Source organism: Indicator indicator, chromosome 16, assembly GCF_027791375.1.
Source record: "Indicator indicator isolate 239-I01 chromosome 16, UM_Iind_1.1, whole genome shotgun sequence".
Lineage (NCBI taxonomy): Eukaryota > Metazoa > Chordata > Aves > Piciformes > Indicatoridae > Indicator > Indicator indicator.
The window spans coordinates 15,562,143-15,582,247 of NC_072025.1; the positions used below are offsets into that span (position 1 = coordinate 15,562,143).

Genomic DNA, 20,105 nt, shown 5'->3' on the forward strand with positions numbered 1-20,105 from the left:
AGGCTCCTCAGGACACATTTGACTTCAAGTGTGTGTGAATTTGGTGGGCCTGCTATTACTCATCCTAACTGTTCAGAGGGCAAAAGGGCTTCCTACAGCTCTGCGTGGACACTTCTGCTCTTCTGACTGACCATGGGAAGCTTCACTGCAGGACTGAGATCATGCAAATCTTAATTTGAAGAAAGCAGTTCATAAAGGAGGGAAAACTGATTAAAAAAAGAAAAACAAGCCCACAATAATAAACAGTGTACATAAACCTTGAGAAAATTTCAGTCTTCATGCCTGTAAATATATCTTCCCTGATTGCACCCCTCCCCCAAATAAAAAATAAAGACAAAAACAAACCATGAAGGGAAGGAAGGAAAAACCTCACCAATTTTTCTGTTTGTTTCAGGCCTACTGCAGCAAGTGCTCTACTTAGCTTTGATGTGCTTTTGTGGTGCTTCCTAGCCCTTGACTGTAAAAGCAAAGCACTCTACACACTAACAGCCAAGGGTTTGATACAGCAGGCAGACTCCTTCGTTTGGGAACAGAAGATAGAGACAGATCTTGATTGCAGAGTGGACAGTAATCGCTATGCACAGGAAACCTGGGAAGCAGGAATACCAGAGTTTCTGAGACCTTATTATGAAGATAGCTGTAAGCTTCTTCCCCTAGGGCAGTTACTAGACCAGTCCGTGAGAAAATAAGTTCTGGTGATGACTGTGGTTCACACACATACTGTAATAAACACTTCCAGATTTCATGTCTCGCAGCATACTATTACTGTTATTCATTATTTGCTGAGAGATGACAGAAAGCAAAGTATAATCAACAGAAGAATAGAGAACTCCACAGCTCCCACCCCAGAAACCTTAGACTGGTTTTGCATAGTGTCCCTCCCGGGTGCAAGTCAAGGCTGTTTTTCTCCTCTGTCTTTCCAACAGAATAAATGAACAAGTTGAACAGCTTGTGATATTTGCATGACTGAAGAGAGATCATCAGAACACTGTGAACAGCCGAAGTCTAAATAGCTTGCAAGTAGTGAAAAAGAGTGACAAAGCCCTCTGAAGACCCTCACCTTGCTGTTTATTGAACTGAAACACACTACAAGCATCAGTCAGGAGAAGCCAACACTGTCATTTCCACAGCAGGCTTTTTCTACTTATTTTCAGCTTAGACATAATCCCACTTTTATTAGGTGCTGATCTATCACTCTAAGTACCACCAGTGCACCACAGAGGAAGAGACCAAATGCCAGAGAATGAGAGGTTTGAGCTGAAATAAACTCATGAAGGGCTTCAACTAAGGCAAAAAGACAAGGAAAGTAATGCCATGTTGATGAGAGATGCACATGGACATCACCACTTGATGGGACCATGAAGGAAAAAGATTTTAAGAAGAGTATTTTCATTCAGGCACAGATCCAGTCCTTGACATCTACACATCCACATTCTGAAACCAGAACCAATCTCTGACAAATCCTCTGATTCTCATCTCTGACAAAATCCACTATGATGATATAGTTGATTTTCTATGAAGAAAGGAGTCCCGTAAACTTCTAACACTTCACATCTGCATGACCCAAAATATCTGCGTAGTACATTATTGCACATGGGTAGATTAGGCAACTGCTAGGTAATGTTGCCTCTTGTACAAACAGACTATCTGTGTGCCAAATGTTCAAATTGCAGAGGGCCAGGCTTGGTTAAGGAGATGGAGTATTTCAACGGCTGCTCATTTATTTGTTGCACAAGGGTCACACACTGCTCACGTTCCACACGCCCAGACAGTTCTGCACTCACTTTGTTGTAACACCTTGCTCCAGCTGTGAAATGCTTTCAACCCTCACGAAATGCACCAGACTAAGGATATCTCCAGAGCTCAAGTTCTTCATTAGTGGCCTGTGACCATTAACAGGCTATTTACTTTACACAATGAGACATCATCTAGTCTTTTCTTTGAAGGGGACATCAAAAGACATAAGGAGTCTGAATCTTCAGTGCTAGTCACTTCTGAGGCACTTTGTAAGCACAGTTACCAAATGGCCAACTGTAATGGCCTTGCATGTGGTTGGATGCCTGATCACCCAGGAATCACCACATACCTATTTGCTAGTAAAGCCACAAACTTGTATTGAACAGTCCCTGGTAGCAACAGTGACAAGAAACCACCAGTCACTGGCGTAGGATGTGAGAAAACAAAACACTTCATCATAGTCACATTCTTCAAAGTCAAGTGGTTTACCCAGTGAGTAATATTCCTGCAGTGGTTTGTAGGTAACAAGAAGTATGCTTGTAGAAGTGGAAACCATAAATAAAATTGTGTTACTGATGTATCATTATCATAATATGTAGAGATATGACAGCATAAAAGTAAAGGGAAATGAGACAATTTGGAGTTGTCATTTCTCTTAACATTAACTTGGCTTCTAAATGACATTAACAAGACACAGAAGCATAGCCTGAGACGTCTGCTCTGTCCAAATCCACTCTGCCATTTATTGGCATCTTATGAAAATATTTGGGGTTAAAGTACAAGGCAGTAAATTAGTGACAAATAGAAGTGGGGGCTATTGCTATCTCAACTTCCACCAACATAACTCTGCTTGCTACAACAAGCTGGCTTGGATCAATCTGCCAGCCTAGCACTAGCATTGCCAGTGGCTTTCAACTTCTTCAGCCTGTGGAAAATGTATTTAGAATTTCCTGAAATAAAAGGCTACATGAGCAGCTTTCATCCATCCTGCTGCTCATGAACATAGTTTTGTCAGTCACTTCTTCATTCCCTGTAAGCTACCACAGTAGACATAAACACATGCAGATTTTAAACGCTTCACTTGCTTACTCCTCCTCCAGTCTTTTGTGCTAGGAGATAATACTACAAAACAAAACCAGAGGAAGGTTATCCTGTGAGCATGCCTTCATACTGCATTCCCAAGGGATTGCCAACTCCGGATGAAGCAGCAGCTCTCAGTCTCCATGATAACTACAAAACAAACTAAGCACATCAGGTTTTTGTGAAGCAAGAGACATAAGGAGAGGCTGAGGGAACTGGGGTTGTTCATCCTGGAGAAAAGGAGGCATGTCACTCTCTACAGCTCCCTGAAAGGATGTTGGAGCCAAGCAGGGGCTGGTCTCTAGATCTAAAGAACAAGTGATAGGACAAGAGGAAATGGCCTCCTGTTGCACCAGAGGTTTAGGCTGGATATCTGAAAACCCTTTCAGTGAAGAAGTTTCTTCTAACACTGGAAGAGGCACCTCAGGGAAGCAGGTGAATCCTCACCCCTGGAGGAGTTTAAAAGACAGAGAGATGTAGTGTTGAGGGACATGGTTTAGCACCAGACTTGACATTTTAAACTTGGTGTGATTTGATGATCTTAAAGGTATTTTCCAACCAAACCGACTCTATGATGAGATGATTCTCTGAGAGGTTGTAGAATCTCCTTCTCTAGTGACTTTCAAGACCTGTCTGGATGCATTTCTGTGTGACCTGCCCTACGTGACCCTGCTTTGGCAGGGGGGTTGGACTCCATCTCCAGAGGTCCCTTCCAATCCCTACCATTTTATGATTCTATGATTACATGTTTGTTCCCTGTTTAAAGTGGTCAAGTACCTCGGGGTAACAACCTCCCCAGCTGTAAATTAAAATAAATTAACAAAATTCCTGCAAGCCAGTATTGGATCCAACTCAACATGAGGTGCAATTTTTAACCAACAGAAATAATTTACTGGATCACTGGTAGAAAAGTTATGGCCTGTGTTTTGAAATAATCCTTGTCTTCTAAAAATAATTCTTCAATGATTTAGTTTATAGCAATGCATTACGTATGCAGTCACAACTGGAGCAACTTTCAGCCAGCTTTTGACAACACAACCCTTAAATGAACCTAGAAAAAATATTCTTCATAGCTCCAAGTAGCACAGGGACTGCAAACCAAAATTAAGGGTGAAACAGGATATGATTTCTAAAACGAAGATAGGATTCTAAAGCATAAATGTGACAAAGGCTTTTACACTTCCCCAGTTACTCTCTCACAGTGATGTAAATTCAGAGGTGCTCTGCACATGCAAAAATGACAGCCCTGAGGTCACCCACATGAAAAAAAAATGTGACTTACTGAACTAAGAACAAAAATCAAACCCCACTCAGGCTTCAAAAGCAAGAAAACTGATGCCTGGCTTGGTTTACACATTGCCACACTAAGTAATGCCTTTTGCTTTCATAACAAAGATCATTTTTGTCCATTTCTTTGTCATCCTCACTATCTTTCCCTGGTTTAAGATTCCCAAAGGCAGCATAAGAAAGGAAAAAAAAATATTGAAACAAAAACCTCCAAACAATCAAAACCCCCCAATCTCTAAGCAAGGAAAAGCACACACACAGGAGAGCACAGGTCACAAACTGGCAGAGCTGAAGGTCAACTGCATCACATGGAAGTTTCATCAGGACCATGCAACACCACTGCCCCTTCACCAGGAGGGACAGAAGGATTCCATATCCATATGCACTAGCTACTCCATCCCTCTGGAATTCCCCTTCCCTGTTTTATGCCCTTTAAGCAACTCAAGGCTCTGATCAGCATCAGAGCTGACTGGAAACCCATTATCCCATCATTTCATTGATGGGATATGCACATACTAAACAAGGGCAATTCATCTCCTGTTCAAATGTTAATAGACCATTAACATCTTTTTTAATGAAGTCACAACATTTTCTTAATTTTTTTCCCTCTGTAGAATGGTTCATTAAACCATAGAATTGTTAATTAAAATATTAGTTTCTACTTGAAGCTAACTGCACTGGACACAATTTTTTATTTATATACACACACTTAAAAAAATATATATACGCACACATAAATATATATATATATATATATAAAAAACATGCACAAAGAATTGTCCTAAGCCTTCTAATGGCCTTTCTCCAGTCCTAAACCTCCAACTATTCCTCTCTTCTACTGAAGTGCACAAAGGCTGTCATAAAGCATGTCATCAATGGCTTCAAGTGCAAGCACACCTTTCATTGACTATCAGAGATATTGGAAACACATAAAACTTTGCATGTAAGCACTCAAAAGCCAAATTAACAGACTATTAGTGCTCATTAGCTCTACCTCCCACCTTTCCTCTCTCCTTTTCTTCTGCAGTAGCTGGCCTGCCAGTAGAGCCTCTGAAATACCATCCTAAAAATAGAAAGCAAGAAAAGAGAAAAAACAAGAAACAAAAAGGAAAAAGAAATGGGGGAGAACAAGAACTGAGAGAATAAGCAGAGTGAGAAGCTCTGTAAAAGAAAACTGTCTCCTGCTTCAGACTCACCAGCCAATCATAATCTAATAAATGCTACTTTTTTTTTTCTCTCTCTAAAATCAGAACACTCAAATGTCTATTTTTATTCCTGTTTAGAAGCAGCTATCTCGACAGGGCTTTCAAACCAGTAGAGCCTGGCATGCAAAGCAGTGACTTACAAAACTCAATTTCAAGCCATCATTTCCAAGACCTTGACTTCCTGATATGCATTCACTTGTGTCTGGCACAGCAACATTTGACAGCATGGACACCACAGGCAAAAAATGGAGAGTTGAGGGCAAGGAAATGAAGGGATGTTTACATGAAGCTATTCTTTTAACCCAGAACATCACTTAAGGGTTCTCCCATCATGACTGTACACCATTCCATGTATCTAACTGGCTACATAGCTCTTCCCATATCCTAAGACATATTCCCCAAGTCCAATCATCAGGAACTGCAATACTAACAGACAGCTTTGAATTAAAGCTGTTTCTTCTGGTCCTCAGACATAAAAATATGACTTTCTAGGTACTCCCAAGGCACTGGAAACTCAAGACAATACGAAGTTGTACTCATCCTAATTCTGGAAAATACGCATCTCTAAATACTGCCTCTTGAGTTTCCATGGAGGTGTTTCCTCAGCACTTTGATACTTCCTTTGTGTGGAGGTTGCCCAGGGAAGTTAGGAATGCCTCATCATCTTAAGAAGCCTGATTTAAGATTAGACATTAGGAAGAAATTCTTCCTTATCAGGTGGTACATGGTGAGGTACAGAAACAGGCTGGCCAGAGAAGCTGTGGAGGCTCCAAGCCTGGAAGCATTCAGAGCCAAGTTGGATGGGGCCTTGAGCAACCTGGTCTAGTAGTAGGAGAGTTGGAATTAGATGATCTTTAAGGTTTCTTTCAAGCCCAAATAGTCTATGATTCTATGATCTTTGAAGGTACCTTCCAATTCAAACCATTCCATGAGCCTGTGATTCTAAAATGCTACAGACTTCTTCCTGTATTTAACTGAGAATTACTTTTATGAATAGAATCAGTGCTACATCATGAATATGTTACAAATTACTGGTATAAAGCTTTCTATCTGACTCCTGTTTTCCATCCAGACCATGGGAAGATGCACTCTCAAGAGTAATGTCACTCCTCTCTTGTATAGGGAACATTGTAGCAGACCCTAAGATGTCTACACCCTAAATGCAGCTCTGCCCCAAATAAATCTCAACTAATTAAAGAGAGTTCTCAGGACTTCACTCTCACCATCAACAAAAGCAAGTAGAAAATCTGATATATAGGACTTCAGTATCTATAGAAGAAAAAGAGAAGTCACAAATGCTCCCTTTTCAATAGAGCATGGGCCCTTCAACAGGCTGTGGAATCATTTTGAGTGGCAAAGACCTGTAAGATGATTTGAGTCCAGCTGTTATCTAACTCGACCAACTCTGGTGCTAAACCACGAAATAAATGAAAATAATGAAAGGTCTTTAAAAGGACTCAGTGACTACTGCATAGTAAAGATTGTTTTTATTTTACAATGAGAGTAGCTGACAGCATCCAAGCTTAGTTGCTACCCTTCATAGACAACAACATTTAAATCATACAAGGACTAATCCAGAAGTTGTTTCTCTCTTAGGAAATCTAAGGAACTGTAGTACCAAGCTTTCCTTCTCAATCCTTAACTTTAATGAAGAGACAGATTACTATGCCATTTTCCACAGCAAGAATTCAAATTCCACTTGCTTCAATACCTTTGAAAAGAACGTTTCTTTCAAACTCATAAATGATTTAGAAGAGAAAGCTTAATTAATAATGTTGTTTCCAGCCAGATGGCCAGCTATTAGTTTTCAGTCATCAGTTTCAGAACAATTCACCAGAAGTCTTTGGATGCAGAGGAGTTTTAAAGCAGAGATATGACTGCCCAGCACTGTTGGTGGCTCCCAAATGATCAGTAAAAGGCAAGGCTAGGGGTAGAGAAAGGTTTCATTTTCCCAACTCATGTTGCTGTAGGTGGTTGTAGAAATCCACTAGCAACAGCACAATTACATTTATTTCATTTAATATTTTGTATGTGGATGGCATTAAATTCACATATGGTTACATAATATTCTTTAAATGAAAACATGAGGCTACATGTATATTGTTTCCTCTGGACTTGTGCTCACAGACTTCAGACTGAAGCTCAGTAGCAGACCACTATGCAACGATGTGCATCAACCAGTCAAAATACTCCATCTGTACAGGAGGCACCAGAGGAGAGATGAACAGATAAATATTATGCAAAGCCAGCTCAGCTTTACCACTAAACATCCACGGAATTCTGATCTTCTCACTGACACAGCACCTATATATTTGCAAAGAAAGTTTGCTACAGAAAGTAAAATTGCTTCCTCAGTATAAAGGAGACGCTGAACAGCCACACAAAGTTTTTTAGACAGGCAAGGGTTTCCAACAGAGTCTACCAGTGAGGCTGTGGATGTCCCCTCCCTGGAAGTGTTCAAGGTCAGGTTGGATGAGGCCTTCAGCAACCTGACCTAGTGGGCGGTGTCCCTGCCCACGGCAGGGGGGTTGGAACTAGATGGTCTTCAAGGTCCCTTCCAACACAAAGTATTTTATGACTCTATGAACTTCAGGAGATTTTAGGAGCTTTTCACAACTTTCATTAAATTCTCTGCCATCCTTGTGAAGCAAGAGCTGTATCTGAGAGGTAACTAAGAGTAAGGTCCAAAGTGGTTTTGCTCCACGTTACACAGCAGTATGGAACAAGCCCTGATGTTTTCTGTCTCTCCTACCCACAGTGTACATTCTTTATGCAGCAATCCACAACTGAAAACCGATCTTAATTCAGTTATGACTGGGAAAAACAAACATGCAACTGCAATTGCATACATGAACTTTTAGCCTATAGCTCTATCAAACAAGCAAAACCAGATTCGGGAAGAAGCTTCAATGATCAGCTGTCTACCTACACACAAGTTATTTATGGCATCTAATTCAGAGCAGAGCTCCCAACAGTTTGCAGACTGCCAGCAGACTTTTACTGGCGACAGAAATCAGCTATAAAGTACTATTAGCTTTGATAATCAGACAGTGATTATCTACTTTTATTTCCAGAAAGGGTTGCGAGGTACCAGAACAGGCTGCCCAGGGAAGTGCTGGAGTCACCATCCCTGAAGGGATTGAAAAGCCATGCAGATGTAGCGCTGAAGGACACGTTTTAGGGGTGAACTGACAGTGCTGGGTTAAGGGTTGGATTTGTTCTTAAAGGTCTTTTCCAACCTAAATGATTCTGTGATTCTACTGATTTATTTATTTATTTACATTTAGTTATTTTGTAAAGTTTGTTTCGAATGCAGTGGTCTCAAATCAGTTGGTTGTCACTTTCCACCATTCTAACAGTCGTCTTCTGCAAAAACTTCACTGACCCCAAGAGGACTCACAAAAGTTTAAACAATAACATTAAAGAGGCAAATAATGTCATTTGTACTTATGGTGAAGCTTATGGTCATTAATTCAGGTGAATTCAGGCCCAAGAAGCAGACACAGAGAAAGATTAGCCAAATCCTATTCAAGGTTCACCATTCCAAGCCTGAGAAACTCTTACAACGTAATCTGGTCTCTCCAGAATTCCTGGAGTTCTGCTTGAAGGTTCCAGGCCAACATCAGTAACTATTCTAGTTCTAGACCTTTCTTCCAACAAGCTGCTGACCATGGATGGAAAAAGCAAAGACAGATGTTATTAGCTGACCTTGTGCTGTTCTAAATTCAAGGCCCATAATTGTGGGTGGGCTTTATCCAGGCCAGGCAAGAGGAAACCTTACTCCTTCCTGTATTTGTGTAGCTGTGTTGCAGGGGAGGTGGGAAAGGGGCACATTCTAAAGGCTTCATCAGTGGTATGCAGAAAAAAAAAAAAAAATCCAGTGAGATCAGCCAAATGCTGCCTTCTGCACAGGCACAGGATCAGAAGCCACTGTCAATGCCAAACCCAGTGCCAGTGGTATCTCAGCTACCAAGGAGGGCCTCTGCCAAACCCATCAGAAAACCCTCAATGAAACCTGAGCAAGAAATCTTCTGAAAATTAAATACTTTGCAGGCAAGTATCATTTTCAACAAACTTCCAGCTAAATCCTGCCTGGCTTCCTGCCAGATTTCCAGCCCAGGGTTATGCCTAGTCTTCATGGCACTGGAGTGGGTCTCACAGGCTCTGCTGGGCAGGCTTCAAGTCCTGCAAAGAAGAATCCACAGAAGCCCCAAAAGCCCAAAGTTCACAAGAAAAAAAATGAGCAACCTCCAACCCACAAACAGCTCTACCCTCCATTTGCAGTTCACTGCTTTCTTGTGCTGGCCTGATTCTCCTTTCACTTCCATGTAAATCAGAAGTAAATTTACTGACATTCACATAATTACACAAATGCAAAAAGAGTGGGGAAAGACTCAGACTCCAGCTGCTTATTAGCCTTTCTTTTAGGCAAAAGTGCTTCTGAACACTGATACTCTTTCTCAGATACTGTTCCACGTGTGCTATGAATTGGCTATGCACCCAACTCAAGGGGAACACCAATTTGCTCAACAAATAATAAGAAGAAAAGGACCTTTCTGTACAGCTCCACATGTATGGAAACCACAGTTTTGTATCTCTATGAAAAGAAAACCACATCTGGTCTTTCTGAGTACAACAAAATGGAAGGTGCTGGTAGTTGGGTCTTTGTCTTCCCACACAGCAACACTTAAAATCCAGTTAGGGAGGGAAAGGAAATTTCAAAGGGGAAAAAAACCCTTTTTCTTTAGCTGTTAAGTAGATAAAGCAACAACAGTTGCACATTCAACACAAAAACAAAGAGGCATTCTCATGTTCCACAGCTGTCTTCTACTAAGCCAAATATTTCTGTGAACTTTAACTGTTCTACATCTGTGAAGAGTAAGTGAATTTCTCTTTTCCTGTTCAAGAAACTAGAATAGGAAGGACAAAGTTTTTCCTCTTCTGCTGAGAAGAAGGAGAGTCACTCTCAGCACCCATCATTCAACCACTGCTGGCTGCAGCTTCACCACAAAGGAGGAAATTTCTGCTCTTTTTTTTTTTTTTTTGAAAGGACTGTGTTATGGTCAATGAACATCACCAATATGAAGATCATCTTGCACCCTTCCTACAACATATTTTGTAAGCAAAAGCATAGTCAAATCTCCAGATTAGATAACAACAAATTACAAAGTAAGCCAAGGATGGCCCACCTAAAACTTTATCCTGAGATTCTCCTTCCTGAGGACCCCAAAGATTGGAGGAAGCAAGGGCCCCAGGCAGACAGGTAACTCTCCTCACACCTTGGTCCCTGCAATCCTCTCTCCAGGATTCACACCCACCTCACTTTTCATAAACTGATGCACATTCCTCTGGAGATCAAAAAGCAGCACTCCTGTTCATAGGGTCAGGCACATGGGGAGCCCAGACACACCACATGCAGCTTCTTTGCCCTTAAACTCGGCCTCTGAACAGCAAGTGAGCTGTAAAGGGATTTCTAGTGAAAAATAAAGCTTATCAAGGTCATGCTCCCTAGAGTCACCCAGGTTCTATTTCTAACAAGTAGGTTTTGCTGGATTCTGAAACAAGTTCTTTCATGAAGTTCACCAATGAGATTTACCATCTCATCATGTTTTCACATCAACAGCACTCCAAATACTTCAAAAATGCAATTAAATGGACTCCTCATAGAAAAGCATGACTTTACACACAAAGGAGGTTGAACAATCACGGAACAATTACCATTTTCTCCCTGTATTTCTCTGTGTTCTCTCCCCAGTGCTGCTCCTATCCACTGATACCTACTGCTTCTGAAGTGTTTGATCTGAGCAAGGCCAGTATCAGCAACCATGTGGAGATTCTCCACTGTAGAGAAAGGGATGATGGTTCAGTATTTCCTTCAGTACAGATTTCCTGACCTACTAATTTTGAACAACCTAAAGTCTGTTCACACCACACACAGCCACATAGGATAGCGAAACTTACTCAGTCACTAAGTGAGCAAATTTGGATACTCAAAACAACATAGCCACAGCAGCTCAGGTTGAAAAGCCTGCCTAGCTGATAACAAATATTCCCTCTTCTGGAGCTCACACAATTCCTAGGTTATTCTTTTAAAAGCAGGGTGTTATTTCTTACTCAGTTAGGCTCTTCTGAAGATAAGGATTACCTTTTTATTGTCTTGGTGTGGGTTTTGGATTTTGCTTGGTTTGGGTTGTTTTTTTGGGTTTGGTTTGGTTTGTTTTTTTTTAGCAGGGCTCCTATTACAAGTAGTTTATTCCTGCTCACATTTGTGACCTCTGCTTCTGAAGGACCTAGGCTTTAAGCAGAAATAAAGAGCTCTGGCTTTTTATTCTGCTTCTACAGAGCCACAGTACCAGTAGCAATAAACATTGCTGCTTGCCTAAGGGCAAGTCCCACCATTCTGACAGTGATGGTAAAGAGATGGGTGAGCAAATGAGGATCAGGTCTAAGGGGCTTCAAAACATCTTTAAAAGCAGTACAAACTGCAACAGCTAACACATTATTGTCTCCTCAGTTTCATGGAAAAGTTGGGCTACCATGGACAAGCACAAGAACCCAATTATTAACAACTTCCTTGCCTTTATGTTTGGACTCAAGTCGCATGTAACTAAAGGTAATTAGCAAACATTTGCTAAGCTTGGTGAAGTCAGCCTACCAGAACTGGAGTGTCTGGACAAGAACCTCTGCCCTGTCTTTATTCCCCTTGCTCCTGTCTGCTCTCTTCACTGCCAATCAACACAATCAGCTTTGGACTGGAAAAAGCTTTTTACACAGCACATCAAGGCCGACCAGGACAGAAGTTAATTAGGACTATTCATAAGCTTTACTGGAAGAGAGTGCTGCATCCCATCCCTGAAAATTTAATTGCACTTAATAGAGGAGAGCTAGAGGAAAATAATAATAAAATAAAAATTTAAAAAAAAGAGAGAGAAGAAGATAATTTAGGAATAAAATCTGATTTCAATTTAATTCAAGCACTGTTTGGCCCTATTTATTTCCTAAAGTAGTTCAGGCAGGATAATGGCATTATGGTGCATCTAACAACATTAGAAGCTCCTAATAAATTAACAAGTGAAAATTAATGGCTGCTCAGTCCATTAAATCTTGTTAATTTTATTTTGGTTGCAATAATATAGCAATCACAAGTTTATATTATTAAACCAATATTTATTAGAAGAACTCACTTTAATTGGATCCCTGATGTGATAATCCCATACAGTGTGGATTTCTTGATTTCATCAATTTTTTGCATTTATTTCTCATTATACTTAAATGACTGCAATGTTTAGGGTCTTTTGCTAATACTATAGAAGTTAAGCAACCATTTTAAGCAGTTTTACTTCACAAAGGTTCAACACTTACTATACAATATAATGAGAATCTTATGACTCCTTACAGCAGCTATTCTCAATATTTCAGTCTCCTGAGAAAGGAGAGAAGCAAAAAAAAAAAAAAAAAGGCAGAGAGATGAATATTTGAAAACATCTCAACAAACAGTAAAATCAGTAAAATGCATCTTTATTCCCATTTAGCCCATTGGTGTTTATATAAACATTGATGTGTTGTCTTTCAAGTCAAAAGGCCTTTTACCACCAGTTTTTAATGCAAAATGTCAGCTGGCCTGCACATCTCTAGGGAAAAAGAAAAAATAATATCTATTAACAAAAATGTCTGAATTCTATTGGCTGCAAGAGAGATCACAATTTGAGAAGACAACTTACTGTGGGCTGGGTCTGATGCACTATTCCAGCAACTACTTGTAGGAAGGGGTTGCAGTACTGGGTGATGCTTTCTACCTGACCTCCCTCCTTTCTCCAGTTTATTTATCTCTGCTAACACAGCTGAATGTGTAATCACTCCCTAACTGGTTGTACCAACATTACTACTTTAGCTTAACAGTAGTGTTCTAAGAACAGCACAATGTAGCCTAGAAGTTGGCTAGACTGCTATTATCCAGGAAACTACAAGGGACCAATCACTGTAATGCAAGTGTAAGGGAAAGAATTTGGAGGGGATGTGGGGAGCAGAAACCTCTGTGCCCAGAGAGGTGGGTTTGACCTTTAAAAAGATGGTAAGGAGGAAGGTAGTGTGACCAGCAGGATCAGGGAAGTGATTGTCCCCCTGTAGTCAGCACCGGTGAGGCCATGCCTCACTAGTGGGAGTACATTGGGATCAGCTTTGGACCTCTCACTCCAAGAAGGACAGTGAGGAGCTGAAGCTGGTCCATGAAGGGCAACAAAACTGACGAAGGGTCTAGAGCACAAGGCTTGTGAGGAACAGCTGAAGGAACTGGGGTTGTCCACCCTAGAGAACAGGAGGCTGAGAGGAGACCTTCTAGCCCTCTGCAAGTCCCTGAGAGAAGGGAGGCTGGAGCATGGTAGGGGTCAGTCTCCCTCTGTATTAACAAGTGATAGAGAAGAAACAGCCTCAAATTGCATGAGGTTGCATGTTAGAAGAAACCTGCACTGAAACGGTTTTCAAACACCGGAAGAAACTCTCCATGGAGGTGGCTGAATCCCCTTTGTGGTGCTGAGGGACATGGTTTAGCCCCAGACTTGGTAAAGTAACAGTTGGACTCAATGATCTTAAAGGTCTTTTCCAAACAAAACCATTCTAAGATGAGAAAGGTACCTCTGGGCAAGTGTGACTGCAGGCAGAAAGCACCCCTGACTAAGGGCCTGTGTACACTTAACCATGTTTTCACCTTTAGACCTGATCTGCAAAGTCACACGAGGGCCACAAAAGCTAGTTACAAACAGACTTGTAAAGCAGTGTCTACCTTGCAGCTATCACTGCTGCAGCTAAACTAGTTGTGGCAGCACAAAGGTTAGGACAGGGCTGTAAAAACCTGTCCATAAAGCTAGGTCAGTACATAGGTTAGTGGAGAGAGTTTTGCAGCAGTAAAATTACCAGCAACAAGAAGCTAACAAGTATAATGGCAGCTAGACTGGGTTTGCACACAGAGACTGGACTGGGACCATCTCCAGTACTCCACCATTGTCCCAGTCTAGGTCTGTGTAATATTAAAACTCCTCACATATGGGGATGGGCCAAATTAAAATCAGGTAGTTTAAAGCTGGCATTAAAAATGTACAAATTTGCCCATGGGCACACAAAACTATGAGCCTGGCCCTTTGCTCATTACTAAAATCAGACAGGCACCAGCTTCAGAAGAACAACTTACTTCATGGTCTTGCAGACAGCCTCTGCCACTTTTATTTACAGTTTTTCTATTTTCCTGGAGTCAAGGCAATTCTAAGAACAGAGTCAATTCCAGTGAACATTGTGTGGTCAACAACCAACACAACAGAAGGTGTGGTCACATCCAAGATGTTTCACAGATCACTTATTATTCCTGGTCTTCCCCACCAAAATGCAATTTGTTTAAGGAAAACCTTGTTCAGCTGCTTTTAAAAAGCAAATGTAATGTGTTTCCATGTCAGTTGGTACATTCTAGCCTTATCAGATGAGTTCCTCAAGAAACAACACCCACCTCTCTTCCAAACTATTTTCTAAATTAAAAAAAAAAAACCACCACTTAAAAGAAGTTCTTTACATACAGGAACCCTGGCTCCCTTAAAACCACTGATGATACAAAAAAAAGTAACAAATACAGTAATATGTTCAAAAGAAAAAGATACATATGAAAATAAATTACAAAATGTCATGAGATTCAATACCACAATATGTAGTACCACTAAAGCTCTTGAAACAAAGCAGTTACTATCTCATTCCATATCAGCAAGACTGCACGGCCTTCAGAATTTACTAAGTGCTCATCACATGCTTCTGGCTTCTGCAGTTCAAGTCTTATATAGGTTAAGAGTTAAAAATTCATCACAGTTCATCCTAACATGCTTTATTTCTAGGGCAAAATGCTGATGGATTGTCAAGGGCATAGTACAGCCTCTCTTCAGATCAGGATTAGAATTAGAAACTCACTGCTCTTCTCCCAAGGATGAAGTCCATGGAGTACTGCAGGTGTGCAGCCTTGGCTGCCATTAGATTTCACACTTACCATACTGTTTGGTCTCAGAAGCAAATAAAGCCATGAAAACCTAAAAAAAAAAAAAAACCTGATAGCAGCTGGAGTAGACCTAAGCTTGCTCACAGAGCAAAGTAGAGAGGCCACAAACTCAACCCCTGGCTGTGCTACCTACCTCAGGTTGCCCAGAAAGGTGGGAGATGCCCCATCCTGGACACATTCCAGGTCAGGTTGCTTGGGGCTCTGAGGAACCTGCTCTAGTTGCAGATGTCTCTGCAGTGGGTTGGACTAGATGACCTTTAAAGGTCCTCTGAACCAGCCATTCTGTCCAGCATCAGTAACTGGGCATGAGAAACAATCAGATGATCTGAGACTGGTAGATTTCTCAGGGGGAAATTACTTTCTCTTCCAGCAGGAGGGGAAAAAAAAAAAAAAAAGAAAAAAAAAAGGAAAATTCCTGCCAGCAGAGCATTACACTGAAATCCTTGAAGGTCTCTCCAACCTTCTATTGTTTGCCACAGGTTCTTCCTACAGAAAACCTAGGGCCTGAGGCGTCTGTCACATCATCTTACATATGGAACCCTTAAAAAGTAATACGTACTGAACAAATACACAAGCAAATAAACTATCATTGCTTAATAATTCATCAGGAGATAAAAATGTAGGATGTATTTTCAGTTCCAAGTAGATAAAAGTGACAGCAGGAATATATTTGGCATTCCTTAGCCCTACAGCAAACATGAATTATTTTCTTGTTCTTTCTTAAAACAATCCCACTTGATCACTACGGGAATTTGGTGGGTAGCCCTGATTCCCACCAGCAATGTTTCTGCAAAGTTCAAGCACCCTTACATCTGAAACTTGCTTGGTCTCATGGATACAACAGCTAATTTTGGACTTACCCTGCTCCTGCTGGGCCAGTCATCACTGGCATAGCTCCACTGTAATTCAGTCTACTGATGCATTACAGACAATGCACAACATGAGCTAATCCTTAATGATGGTTTTCCCCCACTTTCTCCTGCTCAACACACTAAATAGTAAAAGGACATATGTAGAATTATTAAAAGAAAACAACAACAACCAACAACAACAAAAAAGAAACCCACAAGAATCAAATTAAAATCAGACTTAAATTATCTTGCAAACACTAATTTCACATGACATGATAATCAGATTCACAGATACATTAGGACAAACAGTGCAGTCCGGGAAGACACAGTTCTTAAAGTCACAAGGCCTAGTTAGTTTCACTGACTGCTAGATAAAATGTTTCCCATTTCCAAGCCATTTACCAATCCCTGATATATAAATATCACCTCTCAAACTGCTGCAGAAAGTCCAGCCCAGATTAACCTAACCATGCTCATCTGGAGCTCCATAGTATACACACTAAACAATAATAAAAGTACATGTGAAGTACCATGTCTGGAAACCAGTGTCAAGGCACAAGGTGCTACCACCAAACTATGCTGACACTTTCTCCAAATCAAAGTTTAAGATCTGCAGGCCCCAGACTCTGTGTATCGTAAGGGAATAATTTTCAATGTTTTAAATTCCATAATGCTTTAAATGTTTTAATTTCTGTACAGATTCCCTTTAGGAGAAAGATTCACTTCTGCACTGTGGGAACAGCCAAGACAATTTCTAGTGGCAACATTGATGACTGATGGTGATATCTGCTTGTGTTGTTGCTTATTTTCAAACTTTAAAATTATTTTTATAAATTAAAACATTGTACACCCACTTTTTTTTTGCTTCCTTTGAATCATAAAATACCAAAACCTTCTTATCTAAACCACCTTGTTACTAGATAAAAGATGTACCAAGAGGCTTCACACTCTTCTAACGGGTCAGCAGCTGCTAGACACATTATCCAGGTCCTATCAGCAAGGCTGCTCAAGTCATTTTCTCCTTTCGAATAGTTAAGTATTTCAGGGAAGTGGTTTACAGAGGGTATTATCTATGTGGAAAGCACACAGCTTACCAAGAAATTAAAAATATAGGTTTTAAGGCATTTGTATCAGGCAGTAGCTCTACAGGTTTTGATTTCTGCTTCAGCTAGGCAAAGCCAGAGTAACTCTAACAAAGGCTGAGAGGTCTATTTGCATTGCTGGCCAAAATCTTAGCCACAGTCGTTCACCACAAAAAGAAAAAAAAAAAAAAAGGACAAAAAAAAAAAAAAAAAAAGGACGACTTTTCCTTAAAAAAAAACCCACACAAAACTACTATAGATGTTGGTAGAAAATCTGAGTTCCAAATATCCACATTTCTAAGCTACTTGCCTCACTTTTTCATGCAACAGATGCTGCTTTGTGTTAGCTACTGCATATTAAATCATTCTGACAACCAAGAAAGCATACATTTGTTTGTGCGAGAGAGAAGCATGAATACACACAAACACACAGATATCTTCTCACGCAGAAGCACACAATTATGCAGCATTCAAATATTTGGGATGAACTTTGGCCTTTGTTTAATAAAAAAAAAAGGTAAAAAAATAAAAGTACCCTCACACGACAATCAGTAACAGACTCTGAAGTCATCTGGCTGAGCTCACAGAAACCAACAGATCTTCAGCAATAAAACACCACTTGTGGGGAGCTATTTGAAAGTTACTTGGATTTTTTTTTTTTTTAGATGGGATACTTAGATCCACGTCGTTTATGATTTATAATGGTTTTATGGATCAGACTTGGATTGGCTGAAAAAGAAAATTCATCAAAAATAGGGGGTGGGGGAAGGGGGGTAATCAGTTCTATTTCTCCTCCCATGGCTGCCTTTTCTGTTTGTTGCAGTTTTATTTATATTTTTTTTTAACTCCAAACAATTCCCTTCGGCTGTTTCATTTGCATTCCCGACTTCAAAAAGTGGTTTGAAAAACATATGCACAGCAGGGCTCCAAAATCACCTCTTCGGAGTAATATCTGCCGAGCTAATATGGAAGAAACCAAGCAACCCCGAGCAAAAACCATTTCCCTGATACATTAATCACAAGGAAACCTGAATGTAACAGCAAGCTGAAACTTTTGACAATAAGTATCCACAATAACCGTAATCCACAGTGCTTCCAACTTTTTCTTTTTTTTTTCAGTCTCGGCTGGAGACATATTTTCTCCCTTACATTACCCTCTTGTTACTAGACAGGGATCCAGTTCTGCAGCCAGTTATTTTTTTTTTCTCAAACTATATATAGAGCCAGAGCAGAGCATGCAGGAGAGAACCAACCCCGCACCGAAGCGCGGTGGGGCTGGAAAGCAAAACAAACCCTCTCGACCACCCTGTGCCAAGAGCATGCCGAATCCCTGGAGAGAAAGCTGCGACCGAAGGGCCTCCGAGCACCTTCGTACCCACCCTGGGTAGGGGCCCCACTGCCGCACCCGCCCGCCGCGACATCTCCCTGCAGAGGGGAACGGGGCGGGGGGCTGCTGTGACCGGCGAAGGGTTTTGTGTGCGCCCCACCATCGCCGCCACCACCGTGAAGCCCCTCTCTACCTGGGGATGGTGATGCACTTGGTGTTGATGTTCTGCGTGGTGATCGCTTTCTCCAGCTCGTCCAGCTGCCCCGTCTTCTTCAGCTTCTTCACCAGGCTCTTCACCGCTTTCTCGCACCATTTCTCCTCCTGCCCGTTCTGCTCCCCTTTCTTCCAGCCCAGGAGCCGCTTGACGATGGGAGGAGTGAAAGGCAGGATGGAGGACATGCTGGCTCGCCCGGCAGGGCCGGCAGCGCCCCGCCGCTGGCTCCGCGCTCGCCGCCCCCCGCTCCGCTCCGCGCTGCTTCGCTCCGCTCCGCGCAGGCCGCGCCGCGGGCAGCACAAAGCCCGGCCCCGCTGGCCTGGTTTGGTCGGCCTCGGCTCCGCTTCGTTCGTCCGCCCCGCCGGTGCTTCAGCGCCTCGGGCCCGCGGCACCAAACTTTGCCCGGAGTTCGCCGCCTCTCCCCGGCGGCGGTAGCTCTCTCCTCCCCCTCCTGCCCCGCTCTGTGTGCGCGGAGAGGCGCCCACTCCAGCTCATTCCCAGTCTGTCTCTCATGCAAATTGCCTGCTGGCCGCCCCTGCCCGGCTTCCACCCCCTCCTTCCCTCCCAAACACGCTCACTCACGCCGCCGAGGGAGGGCGGAGAGGCGGCCAGCCCGCTGGGAACTCCGCTCCCCCCCCCCCCCTTCTCCCCTCCGTCGACAACCCCCGCACTCCCGGCTGAGGCCCCCGGGCGGGACAGGGATCTCTCTCCTCCTTCTCTCAGCCCCTTCAGCGGCGCCCGGGGCCCACGGCCTTCCCTCCGTGAGCCCCCTGAGAGTGCAGGGCAGAAAGGTCCCCTCAGGGCCGCCGCAAAGGAAAGGAACGTCCCCACCCTGCGGGGTCTCTGCTGCGGCCCCTTGGCTTACCCACAGCGCGGAGAGCCGCTGGGGGGGGGGGGGAGCGACTCTGCTCTGCTCAGGGCCGTGGGTGCACAGGTGGGTCAGCTTGGCCATAAAAGCCCAGGAACCCTGCCTGGAGAAAGCCTGTGGAGGGGAAGGCAGCAAAAGTAAGGGTCCTCGGGCAGGGTGGGATGGATGTGTCGCCCCCCTCCCTCCCGTGGCTGATTCCTCTGTGGAAAGGTGTGTTTCCACACAGAGATAGCCGAACACAACTTGGTCACTCCTGCTCAGACAATCGGCAGGTTTTTTTCAGCCCCTTTAATTTACTATTCCATTCCCTCATCTTTCCACCCCAAGTACCACGTACCCAAATAATTTTTACCCTGTATCAGGCACAAATGACACCTTGGAGATGTTTACTAGCAGACCTGGTCAGAAATTCTCAGACGGAACATTT

General features: G+C 42.4%; 1 protein-coding gene across 4 annotated transcripts in view; it reads right to left on the reverse strand.

The window, feature by feature from the left end:
• SMAD3 (SMAD family member 3) overlaps positions 1–18,995 on the reverse strand; it is an 83,647-nt gene extending 64,652 nt beyond the window's left edge. For all 4 annotated transcript variants that reach the window (XM_054388346.1, XM_054388347.1, XM_054388345.1 and 1 more), the window contains exon 1: positions 18,790–18,995. In XM_054388346.1, coding sequence (XP_054244321.1) covers positions 18,790–18,995 — 206 coding nt within the window. The remainder of the gene's footprint in view (positions 1–18,789) is intronic.
• Between the last annotated feature and the right edge of the window lie 1,110 nt (positions 18,996–20,105).